Raw genomic sequence first — 23,262 nt, forward strand, 5'->3', positions numbered from 1 at the left:
GGATTAAACATTCGAGTGCAAGTGTCTTTTTTGTAGAGTGTCATTGGATCTTTTGGGTAGATGCTCAGTAATGGGATTGCTGGATCAAATGGTAGATCCACTTGTATTGCTTTAAGGTATCTCCATATTGCTTTCCACAGAGGTTGAACTAGTTTGCAGGCCCACCAGCAGTGTAAGAGTGTTCCTCTCTCCCCACATCCACGCCAGCATTTATTGTTTGGAGACTTTTTGATAAACGCCATGCTCACTGGAGTTAAGTGATATATCTCATTGTGGTTTTGATTTGCATTTCCCTGATGATTAGAGATGTTGAGCATTTTTTCATATGTTGGTTGGCCATTCTTCTGTCTTCTTTAGAAAAGTTTCTGTTCAAGTCCTTTGCCCACTTTTTAACAGGGTTATTTGATTTTTTCTTGCTGATTTTTGTGAGTTCTAAGTATATTCTAGTTATACTCAAATGTTTATAGCAGCACAATTCATAATTGCAAGGCTGTGGAAACAGCCCAAGTGCCCATCAATCCAAGAATGGATTAATAAAATGTGGTATATATATACCATGGAGTACTATTCAGCTCTAAGAAACAACAGTGATATAGCACATTTTATGTTTTCCTGGTTAGAGCTGGAACCCATACTACTAAGTGAAGTATCCCAAGAACAGAAAAACAAGCACCACATATACTCACCAGCAAACTGGTATTAACTGAGCAGCACCTAAGTGGACACATAGGTACTACAGTAATAGGGTATTGGGCAGAGGGGAGGGGGGCGGGAGTGGGTATATACATAATAATGAGTGAGATGTGCACCATCTGGGGGATGGTCATGCTGGAAACTCAGACTTGTGGGGGGAGGGGGGAAATGGCATTTATTAAAACCTTAAAATTTGTACCCCCATAATATGCCGAAATAAAATAAATAAATGGATTAAAAGAGTGCTGCTGCATAGGATAGATGGGACAGCTGATACTTGAGATCATTTATTCATTTATCTATAGTTATGCCAACTTGTAAGGGTGTGGGCAGCTGAGATATAAATATGGAAAAGATGCTCACTCTGCTATAGGAGAGAGAAGGGTTTCACCAGGAGAAAGCAATAGATGGGACAAGGCAAGAGAGTAGTCAAACTGATAAACTATGGAATCTAAGCTGGATAAGGAGAGAGAGGAAAGAGACAAATCGATATGCAGGACGTTTAGGGATCACTGGCCTGGAGAGCTTGATAAGGTCAAAGAACAGGGTTGAACTGAGGGACATGGTAAAAGAAAAATTATGGTAAGTGTGGAATGATGAAAGTTTTTTCCTTTTAACTGCAATCAGAAATGGTTACTGTAGCTATTGTTTATCATACATTATTAGGCTAGAATCCAAATAAAAATATACTCTCAAATTCTCAATAAAAAATGTAATGTCATCATTTTAAGGTCAGACCATAATTTTCTAAAAATCTTTCTCTTCTTGGGAATATTATAAAATAAAATTGAGAGTAACATCTTTAAGGCATAGGAAACATGACAAAAATATTACAAAAGGCAGACTATACAGATTCAGAAGACAAATAATTTCATATTTTTCCAACTACAGTAGAGTCTAGTTAGATATAAGCACTTAATGACATCTATTAAACTAATCAACATTGAAAACAAATAAACAGGCTTTTTTTCCTTTTCTTTTCTTTCATAGTTACTACTAAAAAGAAAGGAACAGAAGGAAATGTTACCCCAGGGCTCAAGGTAAGCCTTTGAGCATAATCTCAAGGGCCTTAAACTGACCTTGTATAAACTATGGCCCTTAGAGTTACCTGTTAGCTTTCTTTCAATGAGTTTTCAATAAATCCCTCCAGCTAGTCTTAAAGTGCCATTTTTGGGATTTGTTCTTCAATTTTAGATTGAAAAGAAACCTACTCTGTTTACTGAAGTAATAGAATTTTGTTACTTTTTCCCTGAAATAACCAAAGAAAAGATTTTTCTCCCAATCACTACTCAATTTGGATGTCCCACAATGCTGACACTACAATGTAAGAATGTTTGAATATTTTTATCTCTTATTTTTTTATCCTATACTAAGTCTACAAGAATAGATACATTATATATACAATGAATGAAAATTCTTTAACAATTCTATTGAATCTTTATTATTCATACTACTTTAAAAAAATACATTCTTTTTGTATCCTCAGTGACACTGACTTGCAGCATGCATTCAGAATCATGCCAACACTGGGTGTATCAAAGAATATCTAAGGGTTTAGAAATGAAAAGGGAAAGTCTAAATATATGATATTTAATCTTTTCAGTTCAAAATCATAGGCTGGATAAAAAAACAAAGATCAAAGTATAAAATATAGATCCAAATATAAAACATCTGGAATGTAGGTTGCTGCATTATTTTTCTAATGCAGAATTTTGAAAAGAAAATAAATTTCTCTTAATTCTAGATCAAATACTAAAACAATATTATATAAAGAAAACAGTTAAATATCTGGCACTAGTGCAAATTTTAAAACAGATTACAAAACTGGCCAATATGTTAGACCATTTCCCTAATGTATTATTATTTTTTAAATAAATTAACAGTTTTACATGCTATTTCACTTTATATTATAATTTGAGATGGTGACAATTATCAGTCTTTCCTTTATTTCTCTTTCTTCTGCCCACATGCCTAAGGGTGTGTGTGTCTGTGTGTGTGCATGTGTTGTGTGGTGCATGTGGAGTTTCCATAGAGTAGAAAAGAATAATGGAGAAGAGATGGGTATTTATTTCATGAACTGAAACATACCAGGTATTTCTATACATGGGAACTTGCCTTTTCCCATTAAAATCACCTTGCAAAGAAACAAAAGCATTTGCAATGCTTACCCACAAACTTTTGTGGCGTGGAGCTTTTACGTTTTCCCATATTCCCCGTGAGCTTCTCTATGACAGCAGGTCTCTCAAAAGGCACCAGAGAAATATTGTTGTCCATAATAGGCTCTTGTTCCTTACAATCTTCCATAGGAGGTACTATATAAAACCATACAAGAGTGCAATCTGATAATTTCTTCAACATTTTGAAAGATAAAAAGCTGGATTTGCCATCTCAATATTTGTTATAAAAACATAAGCTAGTATGCTTGAATAAAAGCAAGTAGAAAAAAACCTCTAGAGTGAAAGTATACTCTTTAATTTCACACACACACACACACAGACACACACACACACACACACACACACATACACACACACACACACAGGATTTGTTTTTATCTGAGTCTTTCTTAGATCAATGACATAAACTGTTGCCACTATGGATTGGCAAACATGTTCATCTGATTTCTCATCTTATTCCTCTGAAAGTGTTTTTATCATTGATTAAAATCAATACTACTTTAAGACTGCACTATTTTCAAGGCTTTTGGAGTTTATTTTTCTAAAACAATTTAAGTCAACTTGTTTTGGAGAAAAGCTTAAACAGGCACACAGAATAACAGTGCCATATTTAACTGTTTTTTTTTTTTTTTTAACCCGTGTGTTTTCCTGCAGCAGATTTTCTATTTGATGAGCTGTTAGCCTTATTGGCAGTAGCTTAAATACCTGCACAAAGCTGCTCTCACAAAGGAGATCCAATTCTGAACATGTCTTATGCATAGTTAATTGTGGCAGCTTTATGATTGTAATTTATTTTAAAAAGAGCTCTTCAGCATTAAGAAGAATCCATTTCCAAACTGGAACATTGGCTTACTAAACTACTGCCCTAATTCATTTGACATAAACTCTCCAATGCTATTCCTTATTCATCCCATGTCTAAGTTGCTATGGGCTAATATGTTAGCCTTAGATACTGACATTAATAGCATAGACAAAGAACTTATAAAAGTTGTTTTTGAGTAGAAATACTGTCCGAGGATGTTTAATTAAGGATAGGATAACATCTCACACAGATTAGATCAGTTGATTAAAACCAGTATTCAAGGGAAAGAACAAAACTTATTACTTGTTGATTATTGTTGTTTTCTCCAATTGCCCTTGTGCCAGTACTGTTTGGAAACAAAGGTTTCATTTCCTAGGGTAACTTTACTTGTTCATCATTTACTGTAAAAAGCTGATTCTTTCATTTGTACAAGATAGCCCCACTGTGTGCAACAAATACATTCTCATTTACAAGGAGATCCTGCTGGTGAACACTAAAATAAAAGTGAAAAGGCAAGAGATGAAAGGAAAATTGAGTGCACAATTCAGGTGACCTACTTAATAACCAATAGAGGTTGCTGATTTAAAAAAAAATGAAAAATAGCATCAAAGTGTTTTCATAATTTGGACATGTTTATAGAATTTCAACATTCATTCAAGTTCTGATTAATCTAGTGAATGGCCATAAAAAGCTGAATCTTAAATCTACATTTAATAAGAGGTCCTCTGGCTATGAATAGCATGCGATTCTGCAATTATCAGATGTTAATTTGCAAAAAGAAAAAAAAAATCCAAGATGAGATTGAGGAATAAGAAAACACTTAGGTCATTTTCTATACTGACAATATTCATATTATCAAGTGGGAAAAGGTCCAAAGTGAAAAAAAATTTGTAAAGAAAAAAGTTGTTGTTGTAAATTTTGCTAAAAAACCCAGCAAAACTGGTTACCAGGGTTTGCCCCCAAGATTGAATATGCTAATTATTTCTGCAATGAGTATTCTAAAAGTTGGCAGTTTTGCTTTAAGTCTCACCCTGAATTTTGATATTTGCACACATTTAACACTCAAAACGAAACCTGGGTGTGGGAACTGTCCCATGCCACATCCACCTCAATTCAGATGATTTGTCCCACGTTCAATGAAGCTCATGTGAACTAAAAATGATGACTTTGGCAGAGTTCTGCTCTAACTTCTACTTTACTGCTCTAGCCCTTTGCATGTCAAAAATTGATCTTGTTTTTACAATATCAACAATAATAAATGATACAGACCATGAGCTAAGTATTATTTTAAGGTTTTGCATTTAATTCTTTCAACAACCCCATGGAAGAGATGCTATCACCATCTTCACTTTATGGATGAGGAAACAAAGACTCCAAGATATTAAGTAATTTAAAAAATTTTGTAATTAAGAATTTTGTTAGGGTTTACATGCAGTTAGTAGGGAATGTTACCACTAGGAAGTCTGGTTGCAGAGCCTGGGCTCTTAAACACTGTGCTATACTAAACTTTGTAGATGTATTTTGAGCATTGACTTTTTATAAAACCAGTTTGATCTATATGTAAGGTCTACCATTAAGAAAAGACTTGATACATTTTTCCTCACTAATGTAATTAATCTGAATTTTTGCTTTAGTAGATCTGGGTGTAACTCAGATGAAAATGTTTCTGAATAATAATACATTGCTTGAAACACAAATTCTCTATAGATCTCAATAGTGCATTAATCACATAGCAAGACATTTATCTGGGCTAAAAATATACCAGTATGCTACCTTCACTTGTTTGAGCAAACTTTATAACCAAACATCTTCTTTGATCTTATTTTTGAAGTTATAATCAGGATAAAATATATTTATACTTGTATTATATCATTGTTTCTCCACATTGATGAACCATAAAGGCAAAACCATAAGAATATTACGAATATAGCTTTTTTTTTTTAAACGAAGCCACACAAAATTCAAATTCCAGGAAGAAAGAGTCTGAGGGGCCTAGATTAGGTCACGTGTCTATCCCCTGACTAGGAAAGGTCAGGGTACCTGGACTGATGACCCAGTGGGACCATGGCTGCATACAACGGGAGGAAGTTTTCTCTAAAGGAAAATGGCATGCTTATTAGCAAGAGGAGGAGGAGGAAATGTTAGGCAGGCAAAATAATATGTTTTTTATATTCTCACAAACTTTCTCCATGTTGTTGAATCTTAAAAAAAAAATTCTCCATTTTCTTAGTTATTTTCTTGACAACATTTGACAGTGCTGATACTTGCTTAGGCCTCTGTGAAATCACTCTTTCCATGTTCCTATTCTGCTCTTAGTTTCATGACCTTTTTTTTTCCTCCTGGTGTGTTCTTGTCCTTCTAGTTGTCTCAACCTATAGGTATTCATAGTACTTTATTAAAACCTACGACTTCAGGCTCCTACATATATAATGATGGTTCACACATCATTATTTCCTACCCAGACCTCTCTTAAGAGCTCAAGATCTATCCAATTTCCTCCCAGACAGTTTTGCTTGGCTAATTCACAGGCATGTAAGAGTTATCAGTGTGTTCAAAACTGAAAATCTACATTTTCCTCCTTACATTTTCTCCTATTTTCACAATTCCCATCTATTAAAAATTATGAATGGCACTATTACCTACTCCATCATCCATGACAGATACCTATGGTAAATCCTAGATCTTTTCCTTTCACCCAGTCCCTTGCCTCTCCTCCTCCCTACCCCATCTTCTTACAAACACACACATGAAAGTATCAGTGTTTTAGCTTCTACATAGGGAAGTGTCCCTCAGTTAGCTAACCTTCTATATATTCCAGGCTACTAAAATCACCTTGATCACTGCAACATTCTCCTAACTGATGTACTTGTTTCTTGACTCCTCTAATCTCTCGCCCACATTTCTAGCAATAAATTCTAAGTGCCCTATTTTTTTAGGATAAAGTACAAAATTCTTTGCTTAGCACAATAGGCCCTTGATGTTCTATCCAGAGGCTATTTAGCCTCATCACCTTCCAATTTCTCTTGTCCTTACAAACTGAGCTCCCATTATAGAAAGCTCATTGTAGGTCCTTAACTCTCCAAGCTCTTCTAAACTTCTGTTTCTTCACCCATGCTGCTCTCTCTGCATGTTCTACACCAGGCTTCCTCAAACTATGGCCCCCTGGCCACATGTGGGTGTTTTTGCCTGTTTGGTTTTTTACTTCAAAATAAGGTATGTGCAGTGTGCATAAGAATTTGTTCATAGTTTTTTTTTAAAACTATAGTCCAGCCCTCCAACCATCTGAGGGACAGTGAACTGGCCCCATTTAAAAAGTTTGAGGACCCCTGTAACACTTAATAGCTTACTAGTATGCCTTTCAAAACTGAGCTCAAACACAAATTTCCCTGGAAATTCCTCTTAGAATCCCAGCTGATTTAGATATCCATCCTCTATGCTGCCGTAATGCTTATAACAAAGTGCTCTAATTGTTGATTTACTGTTCTATTAATATTTCTTATAGCAGTGGGTAAATAACCTTAGGAATTGCATTTTATTTGACTTTTTGTCTCCAGGACCTTTTATGATATGAGACAAATATATTCAATTGATATTTACTGAATGAATTAATGAAGGAAATGATGCCCCTCAATGGAAATAAGTCAAAAAAGCTTACTAGGAAGTTTGCAGGTACAAGATGATGCCTCCATACTCACAATAAAGAATCTCCCTTTCCCAAATAATTCAAAGCATAAACCTAATGGCATGTAGCTTTAAAGCTGGCTATCTTCCTTGTTCATACTTTTCATTTTTTTCTTCAGGTTTGGGTGAAAAAGTAATTACATAGTTTGATTTTTTTTTTTTTTTTTTTTTTTTTTTTTGAGACAGAGTCTCGCTTTGTTGTCCAGGCTAGAGTGAGTGCCGTGGCGTCAGCCTAGCTCACAGCAACCTCAATCTCCTGGGCTAGAGTGATCCTTCTGCCTCAGCCTCCCGAGTAGCTGGGACTACAGGCATGCGCCACCATGCCCGGCTAATTTTTTATATATATATCAGTTGGCCAATTAATTTCCTTCTATTTATAGTAGAGATGGGGTCTCGCTCTTGCTCAGGCTGGTTTTGAACTCCTGACCTTGAGCAATCCGCCCGCCTCGGCCTCCCAAGAGCTAGGATTACAGGCGTGAGCCACCGCGCCCGGCCCATAGTTTGATTTTTTTAAAGCTTTTTCTTCAAGCTGAACAGACTTGAAAAATGAACATAAATATAAACATTCAAATAAGATAAATAATCTGCCATAAAATCCAATTCATTATTATCTTTATTTCCAAAACTACAAGTCATGAAAGTCCTTCCCTTTCCTCAAACTCAATAAACATTTCTAAGAACTTTTTATTTTACCTCCTAAATATGTCTTTGGTGTTTCCTCTTGTCCTCTCATCCTGTCACTGCCTTTTCATCCTTTTCTTGGCATTCTCACTTCTAGTCTTTCCTCATAGGCCACCTCCTGCCCCAGTCAGGCATCTATGCTATATTCTACATTGGTGACACTTTTCTTTGGAAGACACAGATTTGATTATCCCAGTGGCTCCCATCAGTAATGCTGTGAAATTTCAAATACTAGATTGGCAATAAAAGGCTCTTCTTTTGTATTGCAACCTATTACTTCAATCTCATTTCCTACAATTCCTTTAACTTCTGTAACGCTTAACATCAAGGAATCTGTTAACAATCTTTTATATTTTCAAGCCTCCTCTCTGCCTAGAATGTACATTCTTTGTGTTTGCCCAATGTATGCAATTTTTACTCATCCTTGTTGTTTGGATTAAATGAACCTCTAATGTTTAAGTTAACCCTGGTAAGTAACAACTTTACAGAGGATGGCATATTTACTATTTTTAGTTATTTAATGCCATGAAATATAATACAAAAATAACTATTATTTAGGCACTTGTTAATCACATTTAATTCTCACTCAATGCCTATGAGTGCTACATTAAGACACCGTGTAGAAAGAACAGTTTTGTTGGACTCTGAGACCCATCATTTTATATCTTTATCTTTATATCTTTATCCTCTGAATTCTATGCTACCCTCATAAGCCCAGATAATTAACGCAAGCTTTCGATATCAAATTCACTAAGACATGAAAAACAGACAAGTTTGTAAAAATGTTAATAATAACAATATTAAAATAAACGATGAATATAATCAAATCACATTCTTCAACACATTGACTGCCACACTAGAAAAAAAAAATTTTTTCCCCTGGGGCCATGGTGTTTTATTAAAACAAAATGACCCTTTCTAATTTGTTATTTTTTACTTTCTGTATGTGAGTTATATGCAGCACAATCCATGTTTTTAGAATTAAATTGTCAATATTAATTGTAACAATAAGAACATCAAGGAGTAAGATTTTCATGAACCAACTACAGAGTTTTGCTTCACGTGGCCCTGGGCTCAAAACTAGCCTGAGTTAAATACAACTCACATAGCAGTCAATGTGTTAAATTATAGAAACTATCATCAACAGAAGGAAATACTTCGATTATTCAGAATAACAATATTTTACATTTTCAGAATTCCCAACTCAATAATAAATAATTACTAGCTCTGCAATAAACAGTTCCACCTTGTGCCAAATAAAACAAACAAATCCACAGATAATCCTTGATCTAGCTATATCTTAGTCAATAAGTGGATATTTATATTTTATAATACATCAATCCCAACTATACCATTTAATGTTGGCCAAATATTTTCAAAATAAAAGATATAAATATACTAAAAAGATATCTATATATTCATATTAATAATGAAACTAATCACTATAAAAATATGAGTAGTAAGACAATATAGATACTACAAATCTAATGTATTGAAATTTACTACCTTCCTTTGTAAGGCTAATTATTAAAATTAACTCTTCAGGAATACAAAATTATTAATTGATAAACCTTAGGAACTGCTTTCCTATCTGCCATAGTGTATTGTGGAGATCAAGACGTCTTACTTGGAGAATATTTTATATGGAGGGAAATGGTGTTTAATTTTAGTCTAGATTGTTTTTCACACTTATAGAAAGCAAAATCAGTAATTTTTCAGATAAATTACAAGACAGATTGGAGGAGTATCAAGTTATATCACTGATCACTTACCTAACAGATGAAAACATGAAAATAACCAATTTATTCTTTTAGGAAACCTATAGGCTAATGTAGGAACATCTCTATTTGGTTAGAGAAATCAAAGAGAAGAGTAAATAATGCCTCCTTTGTTATTAAAGACGGTATTATTGGCTGCTGTTTTTATGTTAGTTTAGAAACATAATCAGAAACAATCTGGGAGTATCAAAAAAATCTAATATAGATTATTTGCAATGTAACCAAAGGTCAACTCATTTAAGTTAATGTGATCTTAAAATTGCTTTAAACAGAATAAGATTTCTATCTTCATGTTGAAGGACAGAGGAAACCATTTAATCCATAAAAAGCTACAAAAGCAGTCTAGAGGGGAATGGAAGTCACAAATGCTATTTCTACCCACCATGGTGACTCATGACCTGCCCAGCAGCCTCCATGCTGACATTCTGGAGATAGTTGTGGCAGCGTTCCTTGTGCTCCTCCAGTGAACTGCGCTGCTTGTAACTTCGTCCACAGTAGTTGCACTTGTGAGGTTTACCCACTGGGAAGAGAACTTAAGATTAGTGTGCTGCCAGTCTCATTCACATCCAAAACAAAATTAACAGCTAACTTTTGATCGCCTGGAGGAAGCATTTATATGATTTTCAGACCTAAATCTATTCCTCCTCCACTTTCCAATTTAGGTAAGAAAAGATAATAAATTTCTACCAAGACTAACAGACAGCAAGAAGACAGATCATACCTCTAGCGACAGAGGAAATACTGAATCAAACTCATGTTCTGACTATATTCCAGACAGGGGTTGATGATCAACCTTCAAATTATCTGACTCGTAATACATTTACACAATTATCTCAAGTTTGAATCATTCAAAACACAAATCAGTAGTATCACAGATACATGATGAGATTTTTTTTGTCTGTGTGAGGGGCAGGTAAGGGCAGAGAATTTTACTAAAGAAAACTAAAGTGCAACAACTCGAAATGTCATGGTTTAATAAAAGATTATTCATGAGAAGCAAGTAGATTAAAAAGAATTCAAGTGGTGAGAAAAAGTACAGATAAAAGTAGAGAGTTTCTCTTTTCTTTCCACCTTGGTAATTGCTATTCATACGTGTAAAACTTTGCAGCAGATAAGTATATTCTTTCCTCATCAGCACTCTGTTTATAATACCAAGAATTAACCTAGTAGGTGCTTTAAGTCAGAATTACTGCACAATATTTAGTTATACAATAACAGTGATATTTTCCAAAACATCTCACATTCAGGGAGCAAACTATTCCCTAATAGTCAGGGAACCATTATCTCAGTAAATCTACTAAAATACGGTGAAGCTCATGTAAAAAACTTAAAAAAAATAATAAGCTCTATGGAAAGCGGCACGTTTTAATGTATGACTATTCATAAGGATATCACAGAGCACTTTGATTCTTGGTTTTGAATGGATATAGAACAACATAAAACACCAGGTGGTCTGTGCCAAAGCCCTCAGTAGTAAAGCACAGTGTGATTCAGGCTAGTCTCTCTTATTTGACTTCCACAGGAATCATTTCGTTTTGTGCAGAGAACAGACAGACAACTCTTTTTCATGAATAAAGATAGCATCCCTATCTCCAGTCACCTTACAAACCCCTGCTATGCCGTTGGTCACAAGAAGAAATGAAATACTACAACAAGGCAAGGTATTCATGGCTGCCTAAAAGTTTCACTGATTAAAACAAAACAAAACAAAAACTAAACCAAACTTTTAGATTATATTTGAAGTATACACAAATTAAAATTTGTCATTTCATAATCATAATTGTAAGCGATCTTAAAAACTATTTAAATCTGAGTAGTCATTTTTAAAAGTGGTAGGCAAAGTGACTTTTATATTTTAGAACCAAGAATTCCTAGGAAGTAGCTATAAATATTGTGCAGAATTTATACCACCATGTGAAAGCATAAAATATTTTTTTTCAAAATCACTCAATGTAAATAATATAAATATATTTGTGTGTAATTATATTCTAAGACATGGGGCTACATAACAAAAAGCCCTTGTTTCATACTAGAATTACTCAATTTTGGATTCTTTTGTACTATTTCCCTAGAAATAGTGATGAATTTACACTGAAGAAGTTTATTAACCAATTAACACTTATTAAGTATGGACATCATAGCTAATAGCCCACTGTAAAATAGTTCACTCATTTCCTGGTCTTCCCTGGTGCTTGTCTTTTCACACTGTATCTTATAATGCCTCTGTTTTACCATGAACATAGCCTTCTACACTTTCTTCCCATTATTTCTATAAGCAATCTTTACACCTCAATTTAATTGAAATGTGGTTTTTCATTCTACTCCCTTTGGCCACAGCCCTCTATAAAATTCCAACTCACCTGATAAGGAGGAAAAAGACAGTATATATTTTTTTACTGCTTTTCACTCATTTTTTTACTACCTCACTTTTGAAGTCTATCCCATCTGCTTTACTTTAGCTTCTCCCATTTTTTTCATCTATTTATTTAAAAACATATCTCTTTCCTCTTCCTCCCATCCTTGTTCTCAGTCCATCAAGGATCACAGTAATTGTTCTAAGAGTGTAATCTAATTTTTTCTGACTTTTGTCTCTATTCTACTCCAGTCGTCCAAACACTAGGTGACATGCTGGATTTTAACGTTTCTTGTAACTATCCTATCTCCAAGAAATTTGCCCTGGGAATACTCAATCTTATCCTTTTACTTCTCTCTTTCATTCAGTACATATTTACTAAAAGACTACTATGTACCAACACTGTGGTGAAGTTAAGTTGTAAAGTGGAAAATAAATTCTCATGGTGCCTATCCTCATGCAACTGACAGTCTGGTGAGGAAGACAGACATTTAATAAATATACAGTAATATATTACCAATTGTGTGAAGCTATATGGAGCAAAAGAACGGTGTGCTGGTAAAACATGCAGAAACTACTTTGAAGAAGGTTGGGCAGAAAGGTCTATCTAAGATAGGAACATTTATGGTGATAACTGAAGAAAAGGTAGTAGACATAATTGAGAGTGAGGGTGGAGGGGAAGTAGGATTTATGAGAACTGCTATCATCTATTTTCTCTCATATACTCAGCTCCTTCAAAGTCTAACTGCCCTTACTATTTTGAAAGTTGTTTTCAAACATCAGTAACAATCCCTGCCAAATCCAATGGCTCTTCTATCCCCACAAGACCATTTTTTTTGTCAGTTCCTGGAAATTATTTTTAAAAATTAAGTTCATAAAAATATTGTTTATATTTACTCCCTGTACATGGTGAGGTTATCAGTATGAGTTTACTGCTAATTTGTAAGTAAATACATATGAGTTAATATGTGTGACATATATATTCATAAAAGAGGACTAGCATTTTGTTACCTTTATTTTTATAATAGTTATTATTACACATTCTCACCAACTGAAACACTTTTATTCTGATATTATTTTCTTTTTGTTTGGTTGCATTTTCAGTGAAAATATTCTGGTATTATTGAAACATTTTTGAAAAGTTAATAGCCTCCGAATAACTAAATCAGTATACTTTTATCCTAAATCTTCCTAATCTCTTGATCACTATCAAACATTCTGGTGTCTTGAATCTCCTGTTTTAGCTTCTCAGATCAGATTCTACAATTCCCCCTCAGTGGCTTCTCAACCTTCTCCTACCTTGCAAATATAAGCATTCCTCCAGATTTTGTTTTCAGTTCAGTGTTCTCGCTCTGTGCTCTCTAGACTAAGTTCTCGTCTTTATGAAACATCCACATCATGCCTGGAATAATTTCCGATGTTTGTAAACTCCTACTGGTCATATGAACCCTCTTTCGATGATCTTGGTGAATCCCTTCCACATAATCTAAACAAAGAGGATCGGGACACAGCTTTCTCCTCTGTGCTCTCCCAGCATTCTTTCATACTCTCTTGATATATTACTTATGATAATTGGATTGTAATTATCTATTTGATAGCTATTTATTTCCCTACTCCAAACAACAAGCGCCATAAGGACAGAGATGTTTTACTCAATTGATAACTGATAATGCTTATGGAGTTATTAAACATCAGAGACACTAAATACGTATTTGCTGAACGACTGCACTTGAAATCCATACTTTCAACTGCCTTTTGAGTATTGCCTCATAGATGTTCTCCTGAAATCAAATCTAACATTCAAGATATAAAAAAAAATCTTCCTCTACAAAATTTCCTCATTGTTCTTTCTGTCCTTTTGTGTTATTGTTACCTCTGTTCTAAGAATCTAGACTCACAAAAATGCCATCACTTCTTTTGCCTCCTACCTCTTTTCCTACTTCTAAATCATTGCTAAATTCTATATAATAGACTTCTAAAATGTTTCTCAATTTTATCCTTCCTTTTCATCCCCATAACCAATATCCTACTTCAAGCCTTCATTGTCACTAACCTGGGCTAGCATAATAGACTTCAAATAGGTTTTCTTTTTTCATCTGTAATTATTTCACTTCTCTCTTCAACAACCTTCATTCAGTGACTGCTAATTTCTATTGAACAAAGTCCAAATCCCTTTTCCTGGCATTCAGCACCCTAATCTGGCCCCAAAGCATACAGTCCCTCTTCTATCCCAGGCTCCAGCCAAAATTACCTAGCACTTACACTTCTGAGTCCTGTTTTTTTCTGAAATGATTTCAAACAATTTCTACGTGTTGAAATCCTCTGTATTCTTCTACTTTCAACCTCCTTAACTCTGTTCTACCTAAAAGTAACCTTTCTCACTAAGGAATTATAACTATATTGTCCCACATGCTTAAACCATTCTAGCATTCTACCTTGCATCTGCATTATTTGTAGTCTTTAAACATGGTATTTATACATTCATTTTATCTCCCATGTTAAATCTTGACTTTCTGGAGAAATTATAACAATATCTTATATACCTTTGTTAGCTCCAAAGAGTTTAGTTTGGTGACTGCTCACAAAAAAGAATAAGTGATATTTTTATGAATATCATTTCCAAATCCTTTAAATAGCTTTCACTCATGATTTTTTTAAAATCTTTTTCTAATTTCAAGAGCAATAAATTCATATAAATTCCTTAAAGAACCAGAAAATCATAATTATATCATTTATAAATAACTGTCTTTAATATTTTGTATCATCCTCCTATATTTTTCCCGTGTATGCAAAGATAAATCTTGTTATGAAATTAGGTTATTTTATACACTGCATTTTACTTATATGTGGAATCCAGAAAATTGAACTCATAGAAATGGAAAATAGAATGGTGGTTACCATGGGCTGAGGTGGGGGCTGGGGGTTTGGGGAGATATTGGTTAAAGAATATAAAATTTCAATTAGATAGAAGGAATAAGTTCAAGAAATCTATTGTACCACATGATGAGTACAGCTAATAATGTATTGTATTCTTAAAGTTGCTGAGAGTAGATTTTAGGTGTTCTCACCACCAAAAAATAAATATGTAAGGTAATTAATGTTAATTAGCTCAATTTAGCCATTCCACAATGGTATAAACATCAAAACAATGTTGTATGTAGTAAATATATACAATGTTTATTTGTCAATTAAAATCAATTAAAGAACTACTTTTGATTTCTTTATATTGACCTTATATATTGCAACCTTAATGAAATCGCTCAGTTTTATTTATTTTTGGTAGATTCCTTGGTATTTTCTATATAGGGGATCATATCATTTAAAACTGAAGACAGTTTTACTTATTCCCTTCCAATCTTGATGTCTTTTATTTCTTTCTCTTATGTTACTATATTGACTAGCACTCTCAGTATGAGGTTGAATAGAAGTGGAGAGAGTACACATTCTTGCCTTGTTTCTGAACGTAAAGGTAAACTTTTCATTATTTTATTACAAAAAGATGTTAGGTGAAGGTGTTTCATACATAATCTTTATCATGTTGAGGAAGTTCCTTTCTATGCTATTGCTGAGAATTTTCATTATGCACGAATGCTGAATGATGTCAAATGCTTTTTTTGCAACCTTAAAGATGATTATATGGTTTTTCCTTTTTAGTTTGTTAATACAAAGAATTACATATATTGACTTTTTTCTCCAATGTTATATCAACTACAAACTCCTGGGATAAACCCCATTTGGTTATGATACATGATCATTTGTTAAAATTTTGTTAAGCATTTTGTATATCTATTTTCAGGAGGGATATTACTATACAGTTGTCTTGTAAAGTCTTTGATTTTGTTATCAGGGTAATGCTGAACCCAAGAATTCATTTGGAAGTCTTTTTTCTATTATCTGAAAGAATTTGCTCCTTAAATGGTAAATTATTTTTTCCTTAAATGTTTGACAGAATTTTCCAGTGAAGTTATCTGGAGTTTTCTTTGTGGGAAGGTTTTAAACTTGGATTTCAATTTCTGGGATAACTAAAGGGCTATTCAGGATAGCTATTTCTTCTTGAGTGAGCTTCAGTAATTTCTGTTTTTGGAGGGATTTGTTTATCTAGGTGAATTTACTGACATAAAGCTATTAATAATAATCCTGTATTGTGCTTCCAATGGATATAGGAGTTTTAGTGATAAATTTATCATTTCATTTTAGATATTGATAAATTATGTGTTCTATTTTTATATTGATTGGTCTTGCTAGAGTTTTATTCCTTTTATAGATGTTCTCATAGAATCACCCTTTGATTTCATTGATTTCTCCATTATTTTTACTCTTTCATTGCTCTCTGCCTTTATCATTATAATTTCTTTTCTTAACATACTTTAAATTTAACTTGTTCTTTTTAATTTCTTAAGAAGGAAGCTAGATCATTAGTTTGAGACTTTCCTTCTTTTCTAATTACTTAATACTATAAATTTCCCTCTAAGCATCACTTTTATTCTCATCATGTTCCTGTTTTTCTCTATATTCTTGAACATATGGAGTATATTTACAATAGCTGTTTAATCAACTTTGCTAATTCCACTATTTTGGCCATTTCTGAGTTTATTTCTATTGATTATTCTTGTGATTATGGGTGATAGTTTCGACCTTTTTGCATATCTCTTAATTTTTTAATGAAACGGCGGATATTGTGAATTCTGGATTTTGTTGCACTCTTTAAAATATGGTTGATTTGCTCTGTTGTGCAGTTACATTACTTGGTATCAGTTTAATTCTTTTGAGATTTACTTTTATGCTTTAAGGTAGCTTCACAGCTTGCTTTAATTAATCTAAGGCCTAGTTTACCCCAGTATTAAGGCAATACCCTTCTAAGGACTTTACTCAATGCCCTACATATTATAAGATGTTTTCACTTTGACTGGTGAGAATGAACTACCGCAGCTATGCATGAGCTCCAGAAATTCTTTGGCCTTTTTGCTGTCTAGTGTTTCTTTTCCCAGCTTCAGGTAGTTACCTCACACACATAAGTAGATCACTATTTAGCCAGAGTCAAGGGAGCCCTCTGCAAAACTCCAGAGCTTTTTCTGTGCAGCTTCCTCCTGTCTGATACTCTGCTTTACAAACTCTAAGCATACTGGTCTCCCTGGACTCTGATCTCTGTATCCTCAATTCAGCCTTCTGCCTGGCTCTGCTTGGGTTTGCTGTCCCTGAGGTATGGCCTTGAAACTGCCTCCAGGAAGCTGGTGCAATCCAGGAGTCACCATCTCTGTTTTGCTTCTCCAGAGATCACAGTACTGTACTGTATGTTGTTATTATCTAAAAATCATTTAATTCATTTTGTTCAATATTCTAGTTGTTTTAAGGTGAGAGGATAAATCTGGTTTCTGACACTTCATCATGGTTAGATGGAAAAGTTATATTTTTAATTTGATTAAATAGCAACAAGTTAGGCTAACTTTTAAGTTTTAGTAACAATACAACTCAGATGACTGAATAAAAAGTTTCTTATGGCTACTATAATTTTAAGAAGACATGTTATAATAGTAAGGATTTTATGACACAGAAGGTAGCAAGGTCAGCATTCCCAGCTACCTCAATAGTTAACATGTAGTCTCTTCTTTGACGTATCATCCCTTACAAAAATCCTACACTAACAAAAATGAAAGAATTATTGGTATGATCTGTCAGAAATGCATATAGAGATTCCTAACTTGAGGAATAAATTACAAATTGAAGATCTAGTAAAGAAACCTGGATGATTCTGCCAAATGTTCAATTAGAAAACAAGTTGTTGGCATTTACTAGTATTTTCTCTACCTGTCTTTATGTGGAATTAGAAATAAGAAATACCTACTCCATATACCTACCCCAAAGTAAATCAGATAGCCTTAAAGAATTTGCAAATAGGAATGTTTTCTACAAATTCATAGGGTGCTATGAAGGTATGTAGCACAACTAAGTCTTTTACTTTTTATTTTATTTTTATTTATTTATTTTTTGAGACACAGTCTTGCTCTGCTGCCCAGACTAGAGTGATGTGGTGTCAGCCTAGCTCACAGCAACCTCAAACTCCTGGGCTTAAGGGATCCTCCTGCTTTGGCCTCCTGAGTAGCTGGGACTACAGACGTGCAACACCACATCTGGCTAATTTTTTCTATTTTTCTATTTCTATGGGGTCTCGTTCTTGCTTGGACTGGTCTTGAAGTCCTGAGCTCAAACAATCCTCCTGCCTTGGCCTCCCAGGGTGCTAGGATAACAGGTGTGAGCCACTGCCCTCAGCCCGCACCAAGTTTTGTTCATTTATATTTTGTTGAAATAGGTCACTTCAAGAATTATCCCAGTGAAACCTATAAAACAACTTACAATAGCACTAATACATGTGATAAATGTTTTAGTCTTTATATAGATGTGTTTATGTTTACACATACAGAAGCATAAAAAGAAACACATCTATATAGAGAAAACATATTTACCATTTTTCATGACACATTAAATTAGTAACAGAGCATTATACATATATCACATTCATTTTTCTTTGATAAAATTAACTGTACCTACTTTCCTATAAATACTTCCAGGGTAAAAAAATGGGAGTCTGATATCTGATTTTACCTGGTAATTGCTTATAGAATTATAAATTAATCTGAAGAAAAATTAGCACTGACAATATGGCACAATTGACATTTAATTTATTATTACCTATAAGTTATAGTTTGTTTGAATTAGTGGTCTGTTTCGTTGTATGAACTCTGTGTATGAATAATTTTAAGGTTCTTGATCCTTACTGCTACACTGCTGCCTCTAAAATGGTTTTACAAATTCACATTCACACAAGTAGTGTATGACAGATCCATTTCACTATATTGTAACCAACAATGAATACTCACATTAAAATAATAAATTTTCCACTAATGTGCTAAGCCTATATACACAAATTGCAGCGAGCTAATTCAGGGTGCTGAGGCAAACTCTTAAGGATACCATAGGATAGTCTCCATTTTTGAGAGAAATAATATTCAGCACTTCTCAGACACCATACAAATGACCTACTCAGTTTCAAAATTATATCACACTACATTCCTTTCAATGATGTCATATTTTGTGATGCTGAGTTTCAGTGGTTGCTGCAGTACAAAGCAAGTACTGCGTGAAAATCAATATGGAACAGGAAATGAGAGTGGCAGTATCCAACCCGATTCTGAAGTCTGGAAAGTTGTGCAGTGCCTGAAAAGGCATACAATCCCATTAGTAAGTAACTGTGGCTATTTAAGAATGAAATAAAAACATTATTTTGTTTTTCAACTTGTATAATTTTTTCAAATGGCCATAAAGTTGTTAGGATTCAAATAATTATCAAGTTGTTTAAAACTTACTACTTATTACTAATAAATGAAACTATTAGGTAATTTCTTTTAGTGCTAACGGCACTTTGAAAAATGACTAAGACACTGAGAACACAGTGAACAAAGAAAGTTTGGGAACCTCTGTACTAGGCAACACAATTTATATTTCTTTTTAATTGGCATTAGTGAAACTTACCATTAAACAAAACATTTATTCACCATTTGTAAGCCATCCTTTCAAGTTACCTATTCAAAACTTTCACCTATTTATTAGTTATGGTCTTACTGCTATTGCCTTTCTCATCAGTTTGTTCAATCTCTGTATATATTAATGTAAATAACCTTTTAACTAATTTCTTGTAAGTATGTAGCTTATGGTTTTTTTGAAGTTTGGAGATTTTAAATTTTCATGTGGTCAAAACTGTTGGTATTTTTCCCTTTGTGATTTATTTATTTAAAATTCTGCCTGATAGAGAATTTTTGAGAAATATCCACATCTCTTTTTTTCTAAAACTTTAGAATTGTTAATGACTTTAGATTGTTTTTAATAGAACAATTAAGTGGGAAGATAATACTTTAGAAAGAAAACAGATCCCTCCCTGAAAAGTGAGTTAATTTTCAAAGAGAATCTCCATTTCATTAAATCATTTTGTATAATTAGGTGTCTGTCAAAAATTATTTCAGTAAAATAACTTTTATCTCCCTAAGAAGACTTTACCAATGCAGGTGAGTGAGGATAAGGATGATATAAATATTTAAACAAGTCTGTGAAACAGTATATTTAATGCTGATTTCTTAGAGATTCACAATGTACATGAGCATTATCAAAAATTTGAATGTTAATAAAAAAATAATAATAAAAAAAAACACACACACACACAAAAAAAATTTGAATGTTTAGAATCAATAACAATAAGCAAAAAAAAATAAAATTTGTTTAGCCCAGTGTTTTCCTAAATTGTACATACAATACAATTTTCTATTTTAGTAACTATTAATTTCCCAAGTAAATAATTTTTTGTGAACATACGTTGAGAGACACTGCACAATGATAATAAAATAGGCACATACTGCTGTATTAATACACTTTAGTATTCTTTTATAAGATTTTCCATGTGTTGATCAAGGATATATAGTTCCTTTAACATTCATTTAATGTATGTTTATTGAGCATCTTCAGTGTTCTATGTACTATGATGTAGGTACCAGGGATGCAGTGTTGAACAAGAGGGATATTACCCCTGTGTTCACAGGTTTAGCATTAGTCATTCAAATATTTCCATTTGTTTTATTATGTAATAACAATTTTCAAACCAAATTAAAAATCTTATAAGTGACACAAACACCAGGGAAAATTATACATGAAAGTATGTGTGTGTCTTTTAAATTAAAAAAATCAGACATTTGAAAGCAAAAGAAATAAACTTTTATTTTTAGTTCATTGTGGAAAAACAAGTCACAATTCAAAAAAGAAAATGTCTCATGTAAGATTATTTTCATAAAAGTGTAAATTGTTGGCATCTACTTTTATATCACTTTAAGTAACAGGTTTCCCCAGATTTCTTGAACTGAACACCTGAAATAAGGAAGCAAAATGTAATTAAACAAAATATACATTGTAAACTATTTTGGCAGTGTAACAATTATGCTTCCCAGGTATTTCTCACATAAATGTCTTATTTTATAGTTTATATTTTCTAACAAAATAATTGCTTAAAACAGACAGATACTTAAATCTCTCAGAATTTTTACAGCTCTGTTAAAAATATATACATGTCAACTGTTTATTCATAACACACATATTTACCTATTGCCTAAAATGTGGAATGTACAATTATAATAGACAAAATATTCATAAACCATCAAACTCAGAGGGATGCCCACTTCTTTAATTGTACTTATAACATAAATTACTTAACTGACTAGTTAATGAATGTAGGGGAAAGAGCTAGAGAAATTATAAAGGTGAAAATAATTTTAATGAGGCAAGGAGATGGTACAGTAAATTCTGAGACACATGACAAACAGCAGATATATTTTTACTCTTTCATTATTACAAATGTGCAAAACATTCGCCATGGGGAATAAAAGATAAATAGCTGAGTAAGAGCTTTTTAGGCATATGTAATAAATAAATAATCCCATCACATAAAGTCTTTCTTTTTGATGTGATTTCTATCAATAACAAAATAAGCAAACAAAATAAAAATAGTTTAGCCCAGTGTTTTCCTAAATTGTACATACAGTACAATTTTCTATTTTAGTAACTATTAATTTCCCAAGTAAATAATTTTTTTGTGAACATACTTTGAGAGACATTGCACAATGATAATAAAACAGGCACATACTGCTGCATTAATGCACTTTACTATTCTTTCATAAGATTTGTCATGTGTTGATCAAGGATATATAGTTCCTTTAACATTCATTTAATGTATGTTTATTGAGCATACATTAAATGTATGCTTTCTTTCTTTTGATGTGATTTCTATTCATCAAACTATAAGGATATCTCAGAGATATTGATGGTTCAACTCCAGACTACAGCAATAAAGAAAATGTCATGATAAAGCATGTCATATGTATTTTTTGGTTTCTCAGTGCATATAAAAATCAGGCTTACACTATACTGTAGTGTATCAAGCATGCAAGAGCATTATTCCTAAAAAATAATGTAATTACCTTAATTTAAAAACACTTTATTGCTAAAAATGCTAACAATCATCTGAGCCTTCAGCTAGTTGTAATCTTTTTGCTGGTAAAGGAAGTTCTTGCCTCATTGTTGATGGCTACTAACTGATCAGGTTGGTGGTTGCTTAAGGTTGGGGTTACTGTGACAATTTATTACAATAAGGCAACAATGAAATTTTCCATTCCAGTGACTCTTATTTTTGCAAAAGATTTCTCTGCAGCATGTGGTGGTGTTTGATAGCATTTTACCCACAAGTAGAATTTCTTTCAAAATTATAGTCAATCCTCTCAAAACCCACTGCAGATTTCTTAATAAAATTTATGTCATATTCTAAATCCTTTGCTGTCATTTCAATAGCATCTTCACCAAGAGTAGAGTCCATCTAAAGAAATTACTTTCTTTGCTTATCCATAAGTAGTAACTCCTCATGTGTTCAAGTTATATCAGGAAATTGCAGCAATTCTGTCATATCTTCATGTTCCACTTCTAATTCTAGTTTTCTTGTTATTTGCACATCTGGAGTTCCTTCCTCCAATAAATTCTTGAATTCTTGAAAGTCATTCATAAGGGTTGGGAATCAACTTCTTCCAAATGCCTATTAATGTTACTATCTTGAATTCCTTCAATGAATCACAAATATTCTTAATGGCATCTAGAATGCCAAATCCTTTCCAGAAGGTTTTCAATTTACTTTTGCCCAGATCCAACAGAGGAATCACTATCTACAGCAGCTATGGCCTTACAAACTATATTTATTAAATAATAAGACTTGAAAGTTGAAATTATCCTTGAACCCTGGGCTACAGAATGGATGTTGGGTTAGTAGTCATGAAAACAAAATTAATCTGCTTGTACATCTCTATCAGAGGTCTTGGGCAACTAGGTGCATTGCCAATGAGCAGTGATATTTTGAAAGGATTCTGATTTTCTGAATGGTAGGTCTCAACGGTGGGCTTAAAATATTCAGTAAAACATATTGTAAACAAATGTGCTATCATCCAAAAACAACCATCCTTTGTTTTTCCATTTATAGAGCACAAGCAGAGTAGATTTAGCATAATTTTAAGGGCCTTG

The 23,262-nt window shown here is 33.2% G+C and overlaps 1 protein-coding gene across 7 annotated transcripts in view; it reads right to left on the reverse strand.

Annotated features, from left to right (window-relative positions):
• IKZF2 (IKAROS family zinc finger 2) overlaps nt 1-23,262 on the reverse strand; it is a 154,224-nt gene that overhangs the window by 12,167 nt on the left and 118,795 nt on the right. For all 7 annotated transcript variants that reach the window (XM_012748542.3, XM_076005911.1, XM_012748541.2 and 4 more), the window contains exons 6-7: nt 10,195-10,332; nt 2,862-3,005 (exon numbers count right to left, since the gene is read on the reverse strand). In XM_012748542.3, the coding sequence (XP_012603996.1) occupies nt 2,862-3,005; nt 10,195-10,332 (282 nt within the window). The remainder of the gene's footprint in view (nt 1-2,861; nt 3,006-10,194; nt 10,333-23,262) is intronic.

Source organism: Microcebus murinus, chromosome 8 (genome assembly GCF_040939455.1).
Source record: "Microcebus murinus isolate Inina chromosome 8, M.murinus_Inina_mat1.0, whole genome shotgun sequence".
Lineage (NCBI taxonomy): Eukaryota > Metazoa > Chordata > Mammalia > Primates > Cheirogaleidae > Microcebus > Microcebus murinus.